This window comes from Leptopilina boulardi, unplaced genomic scaffold (assembly GCF_019393585.1).
Source record: "Leptopilina boulardi isolate dan_hultmark-lab unplaced genomic scaffold, ZJU_Lbou_2.1 LbouV2_41, whole genome shotgun sequence".
Classification (NCBI taxonomy): domain Eukaryota; kingdom Metazoa; phylum Arthropoda; class Insecta; order Hymenoptera; family Figitidae; genus Leptopilina; species Leptopilina boulardi.
In genome coordinates this window covers 1,600,219-1,618,038 of record NW_026137985.1, presented here as the reverse complement: position 1 = coordinate 1,618,038, position 17,820 = coordinate 1,600,219, and the positions used below count along the sequence as shown (strand labels likewise).

Here is a 17,820-nt window from a genome sequence, read left to right as displayed (position 1 = left end):
GCCGTACCTCTCAGCAATGTCTGGGAGACCGATTAAAAATTGGACCTTGTTATACTATCGCATTCTACAAATAAATCAAAATATATTTTCTTTTCAAAGTTTCTTCGAGGAAAACAATTGTTATTCATTGGAATGAAATTTAATAGTCTAAATTTACAAAATTTTACTGAATCATGAAAAGTCGAGTTAATTTATTTTAATAACTTTCTCTGCTTTATTAAGTACGAATAAGTAAGACTTTATTTAATTGAAAAGGAATTCAGCATCTTCCGAAAATTATCTTCAAGCTTTCTTATTACAAAGTGAAGAATACACCTATAGTAATTATTGTTCAAGAAGAAAAGAAACTGCCTTATTGTCATGGAATTTATTTGTCTCATAAAATTTTACTTCATTATCTTGGTCACGAAACAGCAAGTTCATGTTCTGCAATCACTTGATCCATTTTGTCGTCTAAAGAAAAAGAATATTAACTAATTGAAATGGAACATATCAACTTCAAAAATTTGCTTTCAATAATTTGTATTGCGAAGCGACGAATATATCTACTACAAATATTGGAGGTATTTACAAATTTCTTTAATTTTTGTAATATTAATGTTAAAAACTTATCAGCAGAAAAATATAAAAACATAGATAACAATTTATTTCAATGAATCTCGTATAATGACATAAAATTAAAATATTACTAAAGCACTTTATAGATTAAAAGATAATTATTTTCAGATTGGGCCTATACATAGCGTTCATCGAGTTGATGCGATAAATATATCATTGTTCAATGAATGATAGAATTGTCAAAATGCAGAATTGTGGATAATTAAATGCAAATTTGTAAATGGTGCATTTTCATACAGACATTGTACGTAATGGAGCTCATATGTAAGAAATACTTTGTTTTCATTTAATTTCAATTAGAAACAATTTTAAACGCGCGCACACATAGGTATAACATAGGCAATATTAAAACAACGAATTCGTTGAAGAAAACATTTTTTAACATTTAAAATGAGTTTAAATGATGAAATATATTCAGTTCTATTTTAGAAGTTTATTTCAGGATTTATTACTTAAAAAATTAAATATAATTGAATGAAACACTTTTATAACTTTTTATTTTTTGTAAAAAATTGTGGGAAGGAATTTTATTATTAATTTATTATTTTTCATTTTATTTTTTACTATTTTTCAGAGCTGATAAAAATCATGATTTTTAAAATTTAAATTTTTAAACTTTTTAAATGATTCGTTTTTTTAACATTAGAAATGATAAAATAAGCAATTGAAGCATCAAGCAATATTTCTATTTTTATTAAAAAAAGTATTAAATTGGAGCTCAACCCGCTTTTAATAAAATAGTCATTATAGAATGACAGTAAGAATGAGGAACCATTTTTTTAACAGCTGATAAATCAATATTTTGTCATTTCGAGAAACTTAAACATAAATGAGATTTCTCAAACAACCACTAACGTTAACTATAATGTAAAAATTTGTAATACATTATTAATATTTGAATTCTTTTTGTATTTAAGATTTTTTGTTTGTAATTAAAGCCTATGACAAGAAAGGTATTTAAAGGTTCTGGTAATTTTTTCTAATAAAAAATAAAAGATATAAATTATCTATATTAGGCCCAAATGTTCTTGAAATTAAAAATTCTGTGATAGTAAATTTTTTGTCTTAAATTCAGCAGTGATAAATCAATTCGTAAAGTACCTAATTTTTTTTTTTTTTTTTTTGAAAAATGTATTTATCACTTTTTGAAAAATTGCTTCTCAAATTAATTTTAATTTTTTAATGTTTAATATCGTTTTTACTTTAAAAGAAAATTAATACATAAAATTTTAAGTTACAATAAGAATTTCTGTTTTAAAAAGTAGAGGAAAGTGTTACAGGATACTGATATTTACACAGTAAAAAGAGAATTTTATTTTAAGGCAGGAAATGTGTTTTGTTTTAAGATGTAACATTTTTAAGGCAGTTTTTGTTAAATCTCTGAACTTATCGTTTAATAGCTAATTATCAGCGCTTTACACGTCCTAAATTTAAGACAATTTGTTGGTAAAACCAGCAACACCTGCTGAATCTCAGACTCAGCTTTTATAAATTAAGGCTCAAGAGGGTTTAAATTTCACGTACTCCGTAAATTCAGATATATCAAAATCGTATTTTTACATTTATAATGAGATATTTTGAAACATTTAATCGAAGAAATTTTTTGATTTAAATCATGACTTAAACTGCAAGTTGATTTGAATCATTGCAGTCCTGTTATTTTTTATAAGAAAAATCAAACTGATTACCGTACTAGAATAAAATTACAAAATGGCGACCTTGTAAATAATAAATTCAAAAAATTTGACTTTTTTTATTGATGAAAAGTTAATAATAAAAAAAATGTTACGATTGAAATTAAGGAATTCTAGTTCTGGACAAAGTCATGATTGTGTAGAATAAACTGTACAAAAATTGTAGCAAATCACTTGCGCTACTTAAACAATGTAATTTTCAGAAAAATTAGTTTAAAATTAAGGCCAGGGACCAATGGAATTTCACCCAATCTAAGTGTTTGTTGTTTGTAAGTGTTCAATTTTTTCAGACAAATTTGAATAGCTTAAAATTATAATATACCATACAAAATTTAAGAAAAAAACAATTAATTAATTATGGTCATTTATGGTGATTCAAAACAAGGGCTAAATACAAGCATAAGATGTTGGAGGTCAATTTACAGAATGAAAATTAAGTACGATATAAATATTTCAACCTTATATCACCTACAAGGGATTCAGAGTATTGACATTTTTTTCGCAAAGTAATAATTCATGTTACCTTTCAATGCATGAAATCAAAAGTTTTTAAACATTTCGTCTTGCATTTGAAAAAAGGAACAAAAAAGCGTTCAGTTTCTATTATTTGTTATTGCTCCTGTAACAAAAATTAACTTATATGTTTGCTTTTTGGTAATTTTAATCACAAGTTGTTTTCAATTAACCAAAGAATTTGATAGTTGGGATAATTATAAACGGCATAATTAGGCTATGCATTATATATCAGAACAAAATATAATTTGTCCATATTTGATCTGAGTTGTTGCTTGAAAATTGCTAATTGTTGACCTAACCTAACTTGTGGTAACTTTTTATCAAAGACACCTCCCAGTATGCAAAAAACCTTAATTGTTCTAAAAACGTTCCAAAAACGTTTTATAAACATGGAACATTCTTGGAATGTTATTTGGCAGACATGAAACGTTCTAGAAATGTTTTTGGAACGTTCTTAAAACATTAATGGTTTTTGCCCGCTGGGCTATTTCTTTATACCTCATGAATCTGTTCTGGAAAACTCAAGTAAGAAGTTACTGCAAAAGACAACTAAAAATATTTCCCTAAAATGTAAAAAACAATTTGAATGACCCTAATAATTGTTTAAATAAGACTTACATTTACATTTAAATTTAAATTCCTTTAAAAAGTGTTATTATTTTTTACTGACGATTTTTCATGCTTTTTGATAATTCTGAACAATAAATCGTATATATTTTTAAAAATTTCTTTATTTTTCGAAAAATTAAATATTTTTACAAATGAAACAAAATTGTAAAATACTTGAAATCACTTATTCCAATTTTTTTTAGTGGAATGTTATCTTAGATTCTTAACAAATTTTTTTTAATCCGTTACCTCTAAACAATTTAAATTTGGTAAATTTAAATTTAACTGTGGATTATTTTAAAATTGAACTTTAAAAAATTTTTTAAATCTCCTTTTTAATCCCAAACACAATAAAACCGCTTAAATTACAATGCTGGGATATTGAGGATGACCCTACGATGCTTTAGGCTATCCATTGATATTTTTCACTTTGGATATCTCTAGCACATTACAAGAAAATCTATCGATATCCTAGACATATCTCAGGGATATATATAAACCGTTCTAAATCAATGGATTTACGTTACAAGGATATTCCTTAGTATCCATTATTGTAAGGCATTGAAAAATATTATTTATTAAAAATTATTATAATTTATTTTATTTTTTATTTATTATTAATTATTATTTCATTTTTTAAATTAATCTAATTTTTCATATATATGTATTTTTGTATTTTTAAGGATTGGTAGAAAGATATTAAACATTTTTAAAAATATTCAAAATAAATCTTCATAAGAAACGCATTTCAAGAAATAGAACATTGTTGAAACTCTGTACTCGATTTTTAATCGAAAATATTTCTTCTTACTTTGGACATGGGACACAAAACAAATATATTAAATTGAATAAATATTAAATATAAATAAAATACATATATTTTATAACGAGTTATAACTGTTTCAGTTTTTTTGCACAAAAAAAAAACTAATAATATTGCTTTTAAAAAAATTCTTTTCGCTTAAAAGTGTATATATTATACTTCTAAATGAATTTAGATAAATAAATAATAAACAATTCATCTTTATGCAATCACTTGCATTAACATTTTATTATTATTATTATTTATTATCATATTCAGTTAAAATTTAATATTATTGTTTACGTAAATCACAAAGCATGTGTCGTTGCTCTCACTGGAACTGCTCTAAAAATTAATAAATTTGTAAATATACAAATTTTGAATTTCATAATTTAACTGTAAAATTAATTTAAAAATTGTGAAAAAATTTTTATAAATTTGGATTATATTTTTTGTAGTGTGAACAAGTCAGCGTGATGAATTGTGGACTTTCATAATAAGGTAAACTGAAAAAAGCAGCAATGCAGTTTACACTCGGAGACGCAACGATTATTTTTGAAGAATGATATAAACAGAAGATTGTCTGTGTTTGAAAAACGGACCTTCTTTCATTTTAGCGACAGACAATTTGGAATTGAAGAAACTACGAGCCTCCAGAAGCAATGCAGAGCCATTGAAAAAATTGTAGACAATATAGAAGAAAATCACGTTGCATTATATAACCATAATCTATAAAATTTGTGATGCTTTATCAACGAGAATCTCGTATCAATTGTCTAATGACTGTAGAATTAGCCTACCAAATCCTACATCGATTACATTGTAACATTGTTTTTTACATGAACCATTTCCTCGACGAAGTCCAATCAATTTTTGTACAATTTTTTAAAAAGATTTTTAAGAAAGGTAAAATTAAAGAAAGAAAGAAGAAAGGTGAAAGAAATTAAAGTAATGCAATGTAGTTAAAAATGTAATTATTTTACTTTAAATTACTCATAAAAATAAATTGTCATTGTCGTTGTATCGAGAAACTTCAAACTATTTAGGGAATAGTAAAGTTTTTAAATTGTTTAAGCTTAATTTAAAGGTAATTTACTGATTAACTCATATACGATACAAGTATTCAAGTGTAATTGTCTTATTGATAAATTTAAACTGTAAAAATGTCGAAGAATCAAAAATTATTTTTTAACGAAAAAGAATTTTCAAAATTCAAGACAATTTATTTTTTGTGAAATATTCTTTGAAAAATCTAAATAGCAAGTTTTATATAATTCACGGAACTTCTTTGCAATTAAAAAATAAATTATATTTTTTCAAATTCAGTTGATAATAATTGAACAGTTTACAATTTTTCCGGAAAAATTATGCTTACGAGTCATATTGACTCTAAGAATTAGCATAAGAATAATCGAAACAATATTATAAGGAGCGTTTTTAACAGTATTTCAATTTTTTCTATGTAACATTGAAATTGATATTTTGACAATGTTTTGTAAATAAAATGTTAGCAAAATTTATGCTAAAAAATAATGTACATAATTAAACTCTGATTTCACAAAATCTTCTGTATATATTTACAAATTAGTCATAATATACGTTATTCTATTAGAAAGTATAAACAATATTAAAAAGCTGTACTGTATTCAATATTACGTATCACACGGCAAGTTCTAAAATTTATTTTCATTGATTTCTATTACAGTTTTAGGGTAACGGCACCAGTGAAGGAACTGACACCAGTGAAAGAACAAATTTCATGTTTTGCATTCTAATTAGTGTAATAAGCAATTTGGTATTATAAATTATATATTTTTATGTTCCTTATTTAATTTACGTCTTTAGTATCTAAGATACCTAGAGAGTTAACACGTAAATTTTATAAAAAAAAATTTTTTAAAATGTTGTGTTGCAAATTTATCTTCAACAATAAGAACTCTTCTCTGATACGTTATTTCTTTTTTCACATTTAACTAATTTAAACTGCCTTAAATCGTCGGTCTTCTTTAAACTAAATTTATCTTGTGTATTAGAAATACTTCTTTTCATTTAAAAGCTAATAAAATATTAATTTGCCATAAGAAAAGCAAATTCCGTCATTGGGGTTTTTTTTTATTTACTAGTGAAAGAACAGAAATGTTTTTTCACTGGTTCCAATGCAATCCAATGAAGGAACACCTTCAACGAATAGTCTGAAGTCAAACAAAAAAATGACAAAATCAAATAGGTTAACACTGTTAGGTTACAATAATATTGTCAAAATAAATTGCAAGTAGATGATTGATTGTAGGTTATAAATGCATTTTCAATTAAAAATAAGATTCTGCAAACTTAGTTAAAAAATATTCATAATTATCATTAATTTACCTTTATTTTAGTATATTACAAACATTTTATTACTTTATCTTTGTTTTAATATATTTTTTAAATATATTTTAAATATATATTTCACATCGTTCTTTCACTGGATGCAGAAAATTCTTTCATTAGACAATTTGTTCTTTCACTGGTGAAATAGGTATGTTTTACTTATTAATTAAAATTTTAATTAACATCTTATATTTATGAAAATTAAATTCTACACTTAATTAGCTATCGAAAAAAAATTGGTAAAAAAATTTTTAATAACTGCATTCAAAAATAATAAATGATAAAAGTATGCATTTCCTTAAATGTTCTTTCACTGGTGCCGTTACCCTATAAATATAATTTTTTTAACTCATTCTGTAAATGAAGATATAAAATGAATTCTTCCCTTAATTATCCCTTTTAAAATTTATTTATTTTTTCTTCCAAACAAAAACAATTAACATTATTTAAATTAATTAAAAATAAAATTATATTGTAAAATTAAACTTACAAATTATAAATTAATTTTAACTCTTTAAAAATAAATTTCTTCTTACATTGATTATAGGTAAATCAATTTTTTAAATACAAATTTTTAACATAGATATTTAAATCTATTCACATTAATTGAAATTTTATTTATAAATTAAATAATTGATTATGAAACATTAATTAAATAAGCAGAATTTTTTTTTTATTTAATTATAATTATTACTTATTAAAACACGTCGCTTAAGACTTTAAAGTTCATTAAAAATTAAAGTTTTCAATCGATTATAATTTAATTTTTAAGCAAAAAATGTTAAATTATTTTATTTTATTAAAGTTGTAGTTTAATTTTCTTTCCTACGGTTCTTAATTATTACAAAATAATTACTGCACATTCATTTAATTTTTCCTTATAATTAAAAATATTTCCTAATTTTTCATGCACATAAAATCACACGCGATCTTAATATACTGCTTTCAATCCACACTAGACGCGTTCAGTAACGAAATCGCAAGGTCCAGATGAAATTATGGCTAACTCAAAATTTTAGTCTCTCAAGTTGACTTTACTGCCATCTGTACGCACAGAGGCTCAACGCTAATGTAGTGCGCTGGCAAGACGTCGGTAAAATCGCACACTGTAATCTACACACAATCTGACACTATAAAAATTCATTTAAATTAATAGTTATTAGGCACTAATTACTGTTACGCCAATATTTATTTGGCGACATAAATAAAATTAAAGCATTAAATTTTTATAATAAAATTATTAATTAAATATATCAGAATTATTTTATTTTTAAATTATTTTTCTTTATTCTTAGACTTGCTTCAAGTTAGATTGTAGCAACTCTAATATCGTATTACCGTCAGGAATTTCGGGACGTCAGCGAAACAATATAAAGAAATAACGCGACTTTATTATGCAACTCGCATCTTGGAAAAATAATAATTTTATTTTTTTTAAAAAAATTTTAATTTATATGAAGCAAGCTCTTGGAGCCAACACGAAATTTTAAGAATATATCAATTAATGAAGAGTAATAATTTTATAATCTTCATTGATTGATTGTTCCTTTTATTTTAAATAAAAATCCTTGTAACTTCGTCAATAACGTTGTTGCAAGACTCGCGTCTATTGTAGTACACTAATAACCTTGCAGCAACGTTGCAGACGAAACTCGCAAATAACTAGCGAACCGCAATTTTGCGAAGGTTGTAGAATAAAGATTCATGACTCTGACATCCTTAAGAAGCAAATGGATCTTGTCGCAATGTTACCAACTTGTAACTTCCGTAGTTAGCGAACCGCAATTTTGCGAATGTTGCGGCTTCGATAATCAACATTGTCACAACCTCCTGAAGCTATTAAACCGTGCTAAAATCTTATTGAATGGTAAACAGCCGAGATATCGTCCGAAAACCTTTCAGCAACATTGCGAGTCGCTATTGAATAGATATATACATTTAATAATCAGATGTTACGCAACAAGTGCGAATTTCGTTCAAAATCATTAATTATTTATTCGTGAAAATGTATTATTATATTACCCTAAATATATCGCAAAATGTTTATATTATTACCCTAAAGAATTGTTAAATTTTAAATTATTAAAAATTAAATTTAAAATAGAAATTAAAATAATAAGATTCGAAATTAAAATAATATTTCTGCAGCCATGGGTGGGGACTCCTCACTGAACGCGTTGAGTGAAGGCTCCCCGCGCGTCCCTCGACATTGCGCGAGAGAGAAAGAAGACTGTATGTAACGGCGAAGCGTTCTCTCTCAGACACACTGTTCTCGCGGAGTACTGCGTTCTCTCTCTGTCGCATGGTTTTCTCCCTCGCTCCAATGACTAGTACGCGTCACTCTTACTCTTACGCTGTCGAATGCATAGTGGATGCTTGCTCTCTCGCACTCGTTAGGTATTACGACCATAATACACATTAGTATGGCTGGAGACGTCTATGCTGTACGCTATGGCACCAATACATCTATGTTTCCTTGCTCACAGCCTATCCTACCTTGCCCTTCTGTATCTTTCAAGCCTACAAGCTATGCCTGCCATTGCTCTACTATAATGTGCTTTTAGATCTATATGCAACTGATCAATTTCAGATCAATATTGAGACAATTGATCTCAAAACTGGAATTGCAACAACATTCAAAATACTACAAAATAGAATGGAGTTTCTTTCTGCTTGGAAATGTCCATTATCTTAAAGTATATTAACCTTTTATATGAGAGGGTAAATTCTAAAATTTCAAAGATTAAATAAAATATAAAATTATTTAAAAGAATAATTGGAAATAATTTTGTTTCGAAATAACTTTATTATTTCAACACTATTTCACTAAACCGATTTTATTGCAAATTCAGCAAAACTGGCATGGCAACAGGCCCCACCTTCCCTTTCCACCTACAATTGCGAAATTCAAAATCAGCAAAATTTCCCACCAGGTGCCCTAAGCCGACCTGTAGAGGCATCTCCAGCCCCTAAATTTTGGTTCAGTACGGTTTCCGCGAGCATCGAAGTTCCAACTCTGTTTGGAACTGCCCGGATTAAAAAGCCTAAGCGCTCCCGTCCGGTACCAAGGACCCGTTTTGATTCGTGTGCTTACACGAATAATTTCGGTCGGACGTAAAGTAAAACGCCAACTTACTCCGAAGTCCACGGAGGCCGGTTAAGAGTCAATTCAAGTGAAGAGTTTTTAAATCTAATTAATTTTCTTTTTCTAAATTTTTGTCGAAAGACCAGCCGGGTGCGGAGTGCCCGCGTCTGCTCTTGCAATTGACGGCTTAGCGAATTAGAGTAAGAGAGAGTGGATTTGTCTGTCCCTGTTAAAAAGATTGTTCGCGCAATAAAAGAACATACGGCAAACCGCGAATGCGCCACTCGAGTGATTGTGTATGGACGATTTTTCAAAATTTATGTTTTTGCCCGTCGAGAAGAAATTGTCGACGGTAGAATAAGGAAGCGGAACGGTAAGTACTCAGTATCGTTCCGGGGTAATTTTGTAATTACATCCTTCTTCCCTCCCTCCTTTCTTGTAAGAGAGAGTGGAATATATTTGTCAGCATTATTTTTGAATGATAAAATAAAATTAATAATTCTTTTAATTCTTTCTTCTCTTTATTTTCTGTTCCCTGTATTCTAATAGTAACAAGTTACAAAAGGAAGTCGTGGTATATTTTCCTATTTTATCCTAGAAAATATCAGCAATTAGAACGAAACGAACCCATAAATAAAAACAAGGCCCTTCAGGCTTTGGCAGTTTGGACCTCCGAGAACCTCTGAAATTTGGGCCATCTCAAAAGCCCGATGTATTGTTCTAATTATTTTTAATAATAATTATTTCAAAACAAATAATTTCTTCGGTTCGTAACAATTACATTAACAATTTGCAGAATTAAGCACTTTGATTAATAATTAAACAAGAATACACGAGTTTTTATTGAATTTATAATATTTTCATAAACAAAATTAATGAGAAAACACGCACTTGAACTCACAGGTTAGCATTCACTTTTCACATTAATTATTATTTAATTAAACCATATTTTCACTCAATTATTTCACGAATCAACTAAAATATCAATAAACTTTCATTAGCAATGGTTTATTTCATCATATTTCATTGTCTAGCAGCAAAATTATGCTTCTGATCAAACCTAATCAAATCTTGATCAAATCCGGTCAAAAAGCGATTTTCTTAAACCGCCAGGGAAGATCAACAAGTGAGAACAATTCGGGAAGACTTGGCGTCTCGAATTAAAATCTGGATCAAAGAAACCTCAAAGAAAAAAGATGAAAAAGAGGAACTATTATCTCTCACGCCCGAAATCGATCAATTAAAATTAAAAGCTCCAGCATTAAACGACGAAATCTCTGTAGATCTCCATCCGAAAGCAGGTTCTCGCGACGATTATTTTAAGGAATACCAAAATTTCACTTGAGCGGCCCTTTCAGCTGCAGCGGTATTATTCAGCGACATCTTGAATGACCAAGCGGTTCCACTCGTGAGAGAGGACATTCTCAAAAATTTATCAAGCATCACCAAAATTTTGGCAAACCTATTGGGGAACTTGACTCTAGCGAGAAAAACCTTCATAATTGGGCGCTACGATGAAAAACTGCAGAAAATTCTCAAGAAAACAGAACCGACCGAGTGGCTATTTGGAGACAACATGAAAGGGTTGATCGAAACATCAAAGGCAATGGAAAAGGTCTCAAAAGACCTCAAGTCAAAATCGAAATTCCCTCTAAGACCTAACATCAACGCTTTAAACTGGAGGAGCTCCACGATCAGGAAGGAAGTGGGTCGGGGAGGCTACAACTCCAGCAATCAGCGAACCAACACTTCCAGACAACCGAATCAACAATTCAGACAACGACAACCTGCGAAGAAACATTACAACCAAACGCAGCCGCAAAGGAACAGGAACTAAACGAAATTCTGGTAAGCAATACAGCAGCTAGATTAAAAAATTTTGTACGAAATTGGGAAAAAATTACCCAAGATAAGTTCGTTTTACAAGCCATTCAAGGCTATAAATTAAATTTTGAAGAAATACCGATTCAAATCAGGGAACCCCTAACCTCAAAACCAAGCATAGAATTGGACGGGGCAATCAACAGATTGTTAGAAATTTGAGCAATTGAAATTTGCCGATTTTCAAAAAACCAATTTCTCTCCCCATATTTCTTGCGCGAAAAATCTGACGGATCATTACGATTCATCTTAAATTTAAAAAATTTGAACAAGTTTATTTTTAAAGAACACTTTAAAATCGAAGACATCAGAACGGCAATGAACTTACTAGACACAGACGATTACATGTGCAGACTAGACCTACAAGACGCGTACCTTATGGTCCCAATTGATATAGAAGATAAAAAATATCTCAGATTCGAATACGATAATAAAATTTACCAATTTAATGCATTACCATTCGGATTAACATCGGCCCCCTTCGTATTTACTAAAATCGGCAAACAACTGGTAAATTGGTTAAGAAAAAAGGGAGTCAAGGTGGTAATATACCTTGATGACTTCCTAATATTCGGTGAACTACACACAATCTGACACTATAAAAATTCATTTAAATTAATAGTTATTAGGCACTAATTACATTAACAATTTGCAGAATTAAGCACTTTGATTAATAATTAAACAAGAATACACGAGTTTTTATTGAATTTATAATATTTTCATACACAAAATTAATGAGAAAACACGCACTTGAACTCACAGGTTAGCATTCACTTTTCACATTAATTATTATTTAATTAAACCATATTTTCACTCAATTATTTCACAAATCAACTAAAATATCAATAAACTTTCATTAGCAATGGTTTATTTCATCATATTTCATTGTCTAGCAGCAAAATTATGCTTCTGATCAAACCTAATCAAATCTTGATCAAATCCGGTCAAAAAGCGATTTTCTTAAACCGCCAGGGTTGTAGTGGATTGGAACCCAAGTACAGTGACGCTTCATCCAATAGATTGTCGCCATTTTGTTCCTCTGTTTCAGCGATTTCGCCGTCTTTTTCCAGTTCGGGTTCTATCATTTTTATTTCCTCGTTTTCTTTTTCCCAATCTTCAATATCTATGGGAAAAAAGAAATTTTTATGAGGTTTTGCCTTGATTTTATAATCAGGGCGATTTTTTATAGTTCTTGTCTTCAATTCGAGAGAGAAGATCTGAACTTTGCTTGGCGTTACGTTCCCACTTCTAGATTGGGAATCCGCCTTTTTTGTGTGATTGAGAAAGGCATTTTTTGCTTTTTTTGTTCACTAGACTTACCTTGTATTTCAAGATCATCCTCTAATTTTTCTAATTCCTCCATTTCAGCGAAGTCGAGATTTTGTTCCTCCTCTAGTTGCTGCAGCCTTTCTTTCAAGAATAATTCTTTTTGTGCTTTGCTCATTTTCGTGTGTGATCGTCACCGACGCCAAGAAACGAATGAAGCACGAAAGGAAGGAAGCCTGAGAGCAGGAAGGAAAGAGGGAGCTCTTTCAAATAAAAAAAAAAGAATCTGAAATGTGGCGTCACCATCGACAAGTCGCGGTACTATCTACCTAGTAAAATATATCTTCGAACAAGTTCGATGAAATATAATCTTATTTGGGGTCACATATAACAAAAAAAGGACGCTCATTAATTTTTCCAAAGAAATATTAATAAATTATTAGTAAACAACAATATTTTTAATTGATATGTTATAAATTTTATATTTTTCGTCCAATTTTGATAAACTTAGGCTTTTATATTATCTAAAATCAATCATCTTCAATCAGCAATAATTAAAATATTTAAAAAGGATTTACTATATAACTTAATAGAACGAACATGTGTGAATAGAACATGTGTGAAATTCAAAAAATCTTTAAAAAATTAAATATTTTTCAAATTCTAAAGTAAAATAACGTAAAAAACATTTCTAAAAAATGAAACGAAAACTAATCTTTTTTTATCTCATTTTTTGAAAATGCTTCTTTAAAAAAAATAAAATAAAACTGACCGTGACCACAAAATAGGCTATATAGCAATTTTTTAACAAACTATACATTTTTCGTGTAAATTAGATTTAAAACCTGCTTACCAATAACGTTATTTTAACTTCTTTAATTAAATTTCACAATTTAAAAAATGTTGTCAAAATTTTTTTCATGTAAATGAATATTGTGTATAGTAAATATTCAATTAATTAGATAATTAATATTAAAATTTTAAAAATTCAAGTTTGTTTATCAATTAAAATTTTCTTCAAAACTCATGCATTTTACGACACGCCCAAAGTAAAATAATCATGTTAAACCATGTGACAACCTGGACATGAGATTTAGAAAAAGTAGAGGTAAATATACATTTAATTAGTTGACGTGAGTCCAAATCGTATTGGGAGCACAATATGACGAAGTTTCCACAGATTGGGTTGCGTGTATTGGCGAAAAGGTCCACTAGCCTGCGATGAGCCATGCCTCACAGAGACGATAAAGCGAGCGAATCGAGAGGAAAATCAATGGACTTACCAGTAGTTAAGTACTCTCAGAATGGACCTCTCTGATGAACCTTGGAGCAATAATTATTGTTATCCTGTTAATTATGGACATGGTATACTTTCTGTAAATAAATTGTTAAAACTTTTTTCTATCAGAATAACCAATCAATATAAAATTAATTTTTTTATACGTAAGCCCCCTTTTCACTGTCCAGGTCACATATATTTCAAAAAGTTAACGAAAATATTATAGTTAAATACATAAAATAAATAAAAAATTTGAGGAGTTAATGGCAACCGAAATTTGAGGGTAAAATTTTGCGATTTAAAAATGAACTGCAAAATTGATTTAATAAACACGTTTTTTTCAATTTATCACTTGTATTTGTCACCGGTTAAGAAATAAAGTTTAGAATGACGGACAAAAATGATTTAATTATATAAAATTGTAAAGAAAATTTTTACTCAATTGATTAGGAATTACTTAAACTATATAATAATTAATTGATATTGCTGACAAAAAATATTATAATAATATAAAATTTTTATTAATTTTAAAGAGTTTAAAAAAAGAAAAAATTTATTTCACCAAATCATATTTCTTCTTTTTTAATGAAATAATTCATCATCCATAAACAACATAATCAATAATTGGTCATTTAATTTTTATGATTTAACATTTGTCATCTAGGTTAAGTGTGTAGCGGTAGCGCAATATTTTTATTGAAAAATTATGTTTTATAAATTTGGTTTTATATTTAATTTTCCCATATAACATTACACACTACACACTTATTGTTAGTCATTTGAAAATCATATTTTAATTTTTATTTTACAATCTATTTGCTTAGGGTAGAATTCAATACCTTCGTATTTCACAAATGTAGTCTAGTAGACTAGACTACTTAATAGGTTTTTAATGGTGTCCCTTAGTGTCACATTCAATCTGCTCTAATATTATGAAATGAATGAGATGCTTTAATTCTCATTTATGTTAATGTGATTTTAATAGGTTTTTAGACTATAAGAAGGGTGTACCTTATGTACAGGACACTCAGTTCAAATTTGTCCGTCACGTATTGCCGATCGTCATTTTTGTATAGTTTTACCAGAACACACTTTCAACAAATATTCCAAATTTTATTTCACTAATGTCTGGCATAATAAAATTTTATATCATAGTGTTAAATATATTGTGTAACTTGTTAAATTTCAGTTTTGGATTTCAATTCCTTTACCTATCCCACAAATTGGTGACCCCGACGTGATCGCGAAATATATCGTGGGAAGTTTAAAAAAAAAGTGAACCGCAATATATAGTGACAGTTGTGTTTAAAAAATTTAGTGACGATATACAGTGCCAAAACACACCGGCAGTACACATTACCAATACAGTAAAAATTAGTGACAGTGTTCAGTGTCAATACACATTGACATAAGAGACAATAGTTTTTTTTTTCTTCTTTTTCACCCAAGTGTCATATATATACATATACATATATATATACGTGTGTATGTCATATGTTTAGATATATACATATTGTGCGTGTATATACATGAACGTACGTGTGTGTATATAATTTTTTTTTTCTCTCAAGACAATTCTTCAGTGACAATTCTTATTCGTTAGTGTGATTTTTGTATGTGCATTTAATAAGTGTCACTCACGTTGATAAGATTTTTCATATATATATAAATATAAAATGACGGGAAATTCAGTAAGTAATGAATCTGTAGATAAAATCGCGCTTAAAATACCACCTTTCATGCCCGCGGATCCTGAATTTTGGTTTTTGCTGCTCGATACCAGCTTCGATTCTGCGGGAATTACGCAAGACTCAACGAAGTTCGGTCACGCGCTAAGTGCATTAGACCCACGCTACACGGTGGAAATTCGCGATGTGCTCTTGAAACCAAAGGCTGAGAGGACGTTTGAGCTTCTCAAAACGGAACTCATTAAATGTTTGGGCGCTTCGAAAGAACACAATACACGTCGCCTCCTAGAGAATGAACCGCTCGGCGACAGGAAGCCAACACAATTCCTGCGACATCTCCGCAACCTGGCAGGAGATAACTTCCCAGAAGAGATCCTACAGACGCTTTGGCTAGGCCGCTTGCCTAAGCATATGCAAGCCATGCTTGCAGCACATAAGGATCTTCCCCTGGACAAGCGTGCTGACATCGCAGACTCGGTCGCGGACGCGTATGGAAGTTTGTGCCATGTCGCGGAATCGTATACGCCAAGTGCAACAGCGACAAATTCCACTGCTGGAACGTCAAGTGATGCCCGGATTGCCAGTCTTGAACAAACTCTTGCGTTAGTGCTTCAAAAATTTGCGTCCCTGGAAGTTAGTCAAGTGTCACGTGGACGAGATCGCTCTAAGTCAAAGTCGCGATTTAAATCTCGTTCGCGTTCCAGAGGTCGCCGTCAGCAATCCAGTGAAATATGTTGGTACCACTGGAAGTTCGGCAACGACGCGCGAAAATGTGAAAAGCCGTGCAAGTTCACTAGTGCGGAAAACGATTCGGGAAGTCGTTAATGTCGGCCGACGACATCTCTCCCGGAAAATCGCGCCGACTCTTTGTAACCGACGAATCTTCGAAAACAAGGTTCCTTATTGATACAGGTGCGGATCTGTGTGTGTTTCCGCGAATTGGCGATTCAAACAGCTACACTAGCGCCACAGTTGAACTAAATTAGGCGTGACTCGCTCTGTAGCACTCCATGTGTTTTAAATTATTTTTTTTTATTTAACGCTTAAAAATTATTTTACAAACGCAATAAAAATATCAGAATAATTAAATAATTTGAAATAAACTGTCACAACAGAGACTGCTTTAGAGCGAGTCACGCCTAAGTTAGTTCAACTGTGGCGCTAGTGTAGCTGTTTGAATCGCCAATAGAACTTCCTCAACCACGGGCAAAAACAACATATGAACTTTTCGCGGCCAACGGAACTGTCATACCCACTTACGGAACACAAATTCTAAATCTAAGTTTAGGTTTGCGCCGTCAGTTCACCTGGAGATTTGTCATCGCTGACGCGGAAAAGCCGATCATCGGTGCTGACTTCCTGGCACACTATGGACTCCTAGTGGATTTGCAGAAACAACGACTCCTGGACCAAGCAACTCATCTTACCTCCCAGGGCGAGGTGATTGAGTGCGAGGTTCTCAGCATCAAAACTGTCACAGGGACATCACGCTTCCACGAGCTTCTCCAACGTTATCCGGAGATAACACGTCCAGATGGCGCCACCAGGTCAATCCAGCACTCGACCAAACACCACATCCTGACAACACCAGGACCACCTGTCGCGCAGAAACCACGACGACTCGCTCCCGACAAACTGAAAATTGCCAAGGCTGATTTTTGTACTCTGGTCAAGCTGGGAATTGCTCAACCTTCCAAGGCTTCCTAGTCCTCACCACTGCATATGGTCCCGAAAAAGGGGGACGAATGGAGACCATGTGGTGACTATCGTGCTGTCAACGCGAGGACCTTACCTGATAGGTATCCGATGAGGCACATCCAGGATTTTTCACACTCTCTTCAAGGTAAAGCAATATTCTCAACGATAGATCTGGTTCGTGCCTTTAACCAGATTCCAGTCGCCGAGGAGGACATCCCGAAGACTGCCATCACCACGCCGTTCGGACTCTTCGAGTTCAAGTTCATGACCTTCGGGTTGAGAAATGCGGCGCAGACCTTTCAACGTTTCATGGA

At 30.6% G+C, this 17,820-nt stretch overlaps 2 protein-coding genes and 1 long non-coding RNA gene across 3 annotated transcripts; all 3 read left to right on the top strand.

The window, feature by feature from the left end:
* The first annotated feature begins 441 nt into the window (after positions 1 to 441).
* Positions 442 to 5,325, top strand: LOC127289460 (uncharacterized). The gene is made up of 3 exons (XR_007844165.1): positions 442 to 563; positions 727 to 882; positions 4,698 to 5,325. It is a non-coding gene; the product is annotated as an uncharacterized LOC127289460 (long non-coding RNA).
* A 10,471-nt stretch (positions 5,326 to 15,796) lies between these two features.
* Positions 15,797 to 16,633, top strand: LOC127289473 (uncharacterized). Its single transcript, XM_051317428.1, has one exon. It carries the CDS (start codon positions 15,797 to 15,799, stop codon positions 16,631 to 16,633), a length of 837 nt encoding a protein of 278 aa, XP_051173385.1.
* Positions 16,633 to 17,515, top strand: LOC127289472 (uncharacterized). Its single transcript, XM_051317427.1, has 2 exons — positions 16,633 to 16,720; positions 16,998 to 17,515. The coding sequence occupies exons 1-2, from the start codon at positions 16,633 to 16,635 to the stop codon at positions 17,513 to 17,515; spliced, it is 606 nt and encodes a 201-aa protein (XP_051173384.1).
* Positions 17,516 to 17,820: the final 305 nt, after the last annotated feature.

Bases quoted from the DNA above. Each gene is read 5' to 3' on its own strand.
- LOC127289473 (XM_051317428.1), top strand. From the start codon at position 15,797: ATGACGGGAAATTCAGTAAGTAATGAATCTGTAGATAAAATCGCGCTT.
- LOC127289472 (XM_051317427.1), top strand. From the start codon at position 16,633: ATGTCGGCCGACGACATCTCTCCCGGAAAATCGCGCCGACTCTTTGTA. The intron at 16,721-16,997 runs GTGCGGATCTGT...AATCGCCAATAG, and splicing joins AAGGTTCCTTATTGATACAG to AACTTCCTCAACCACGGGCA.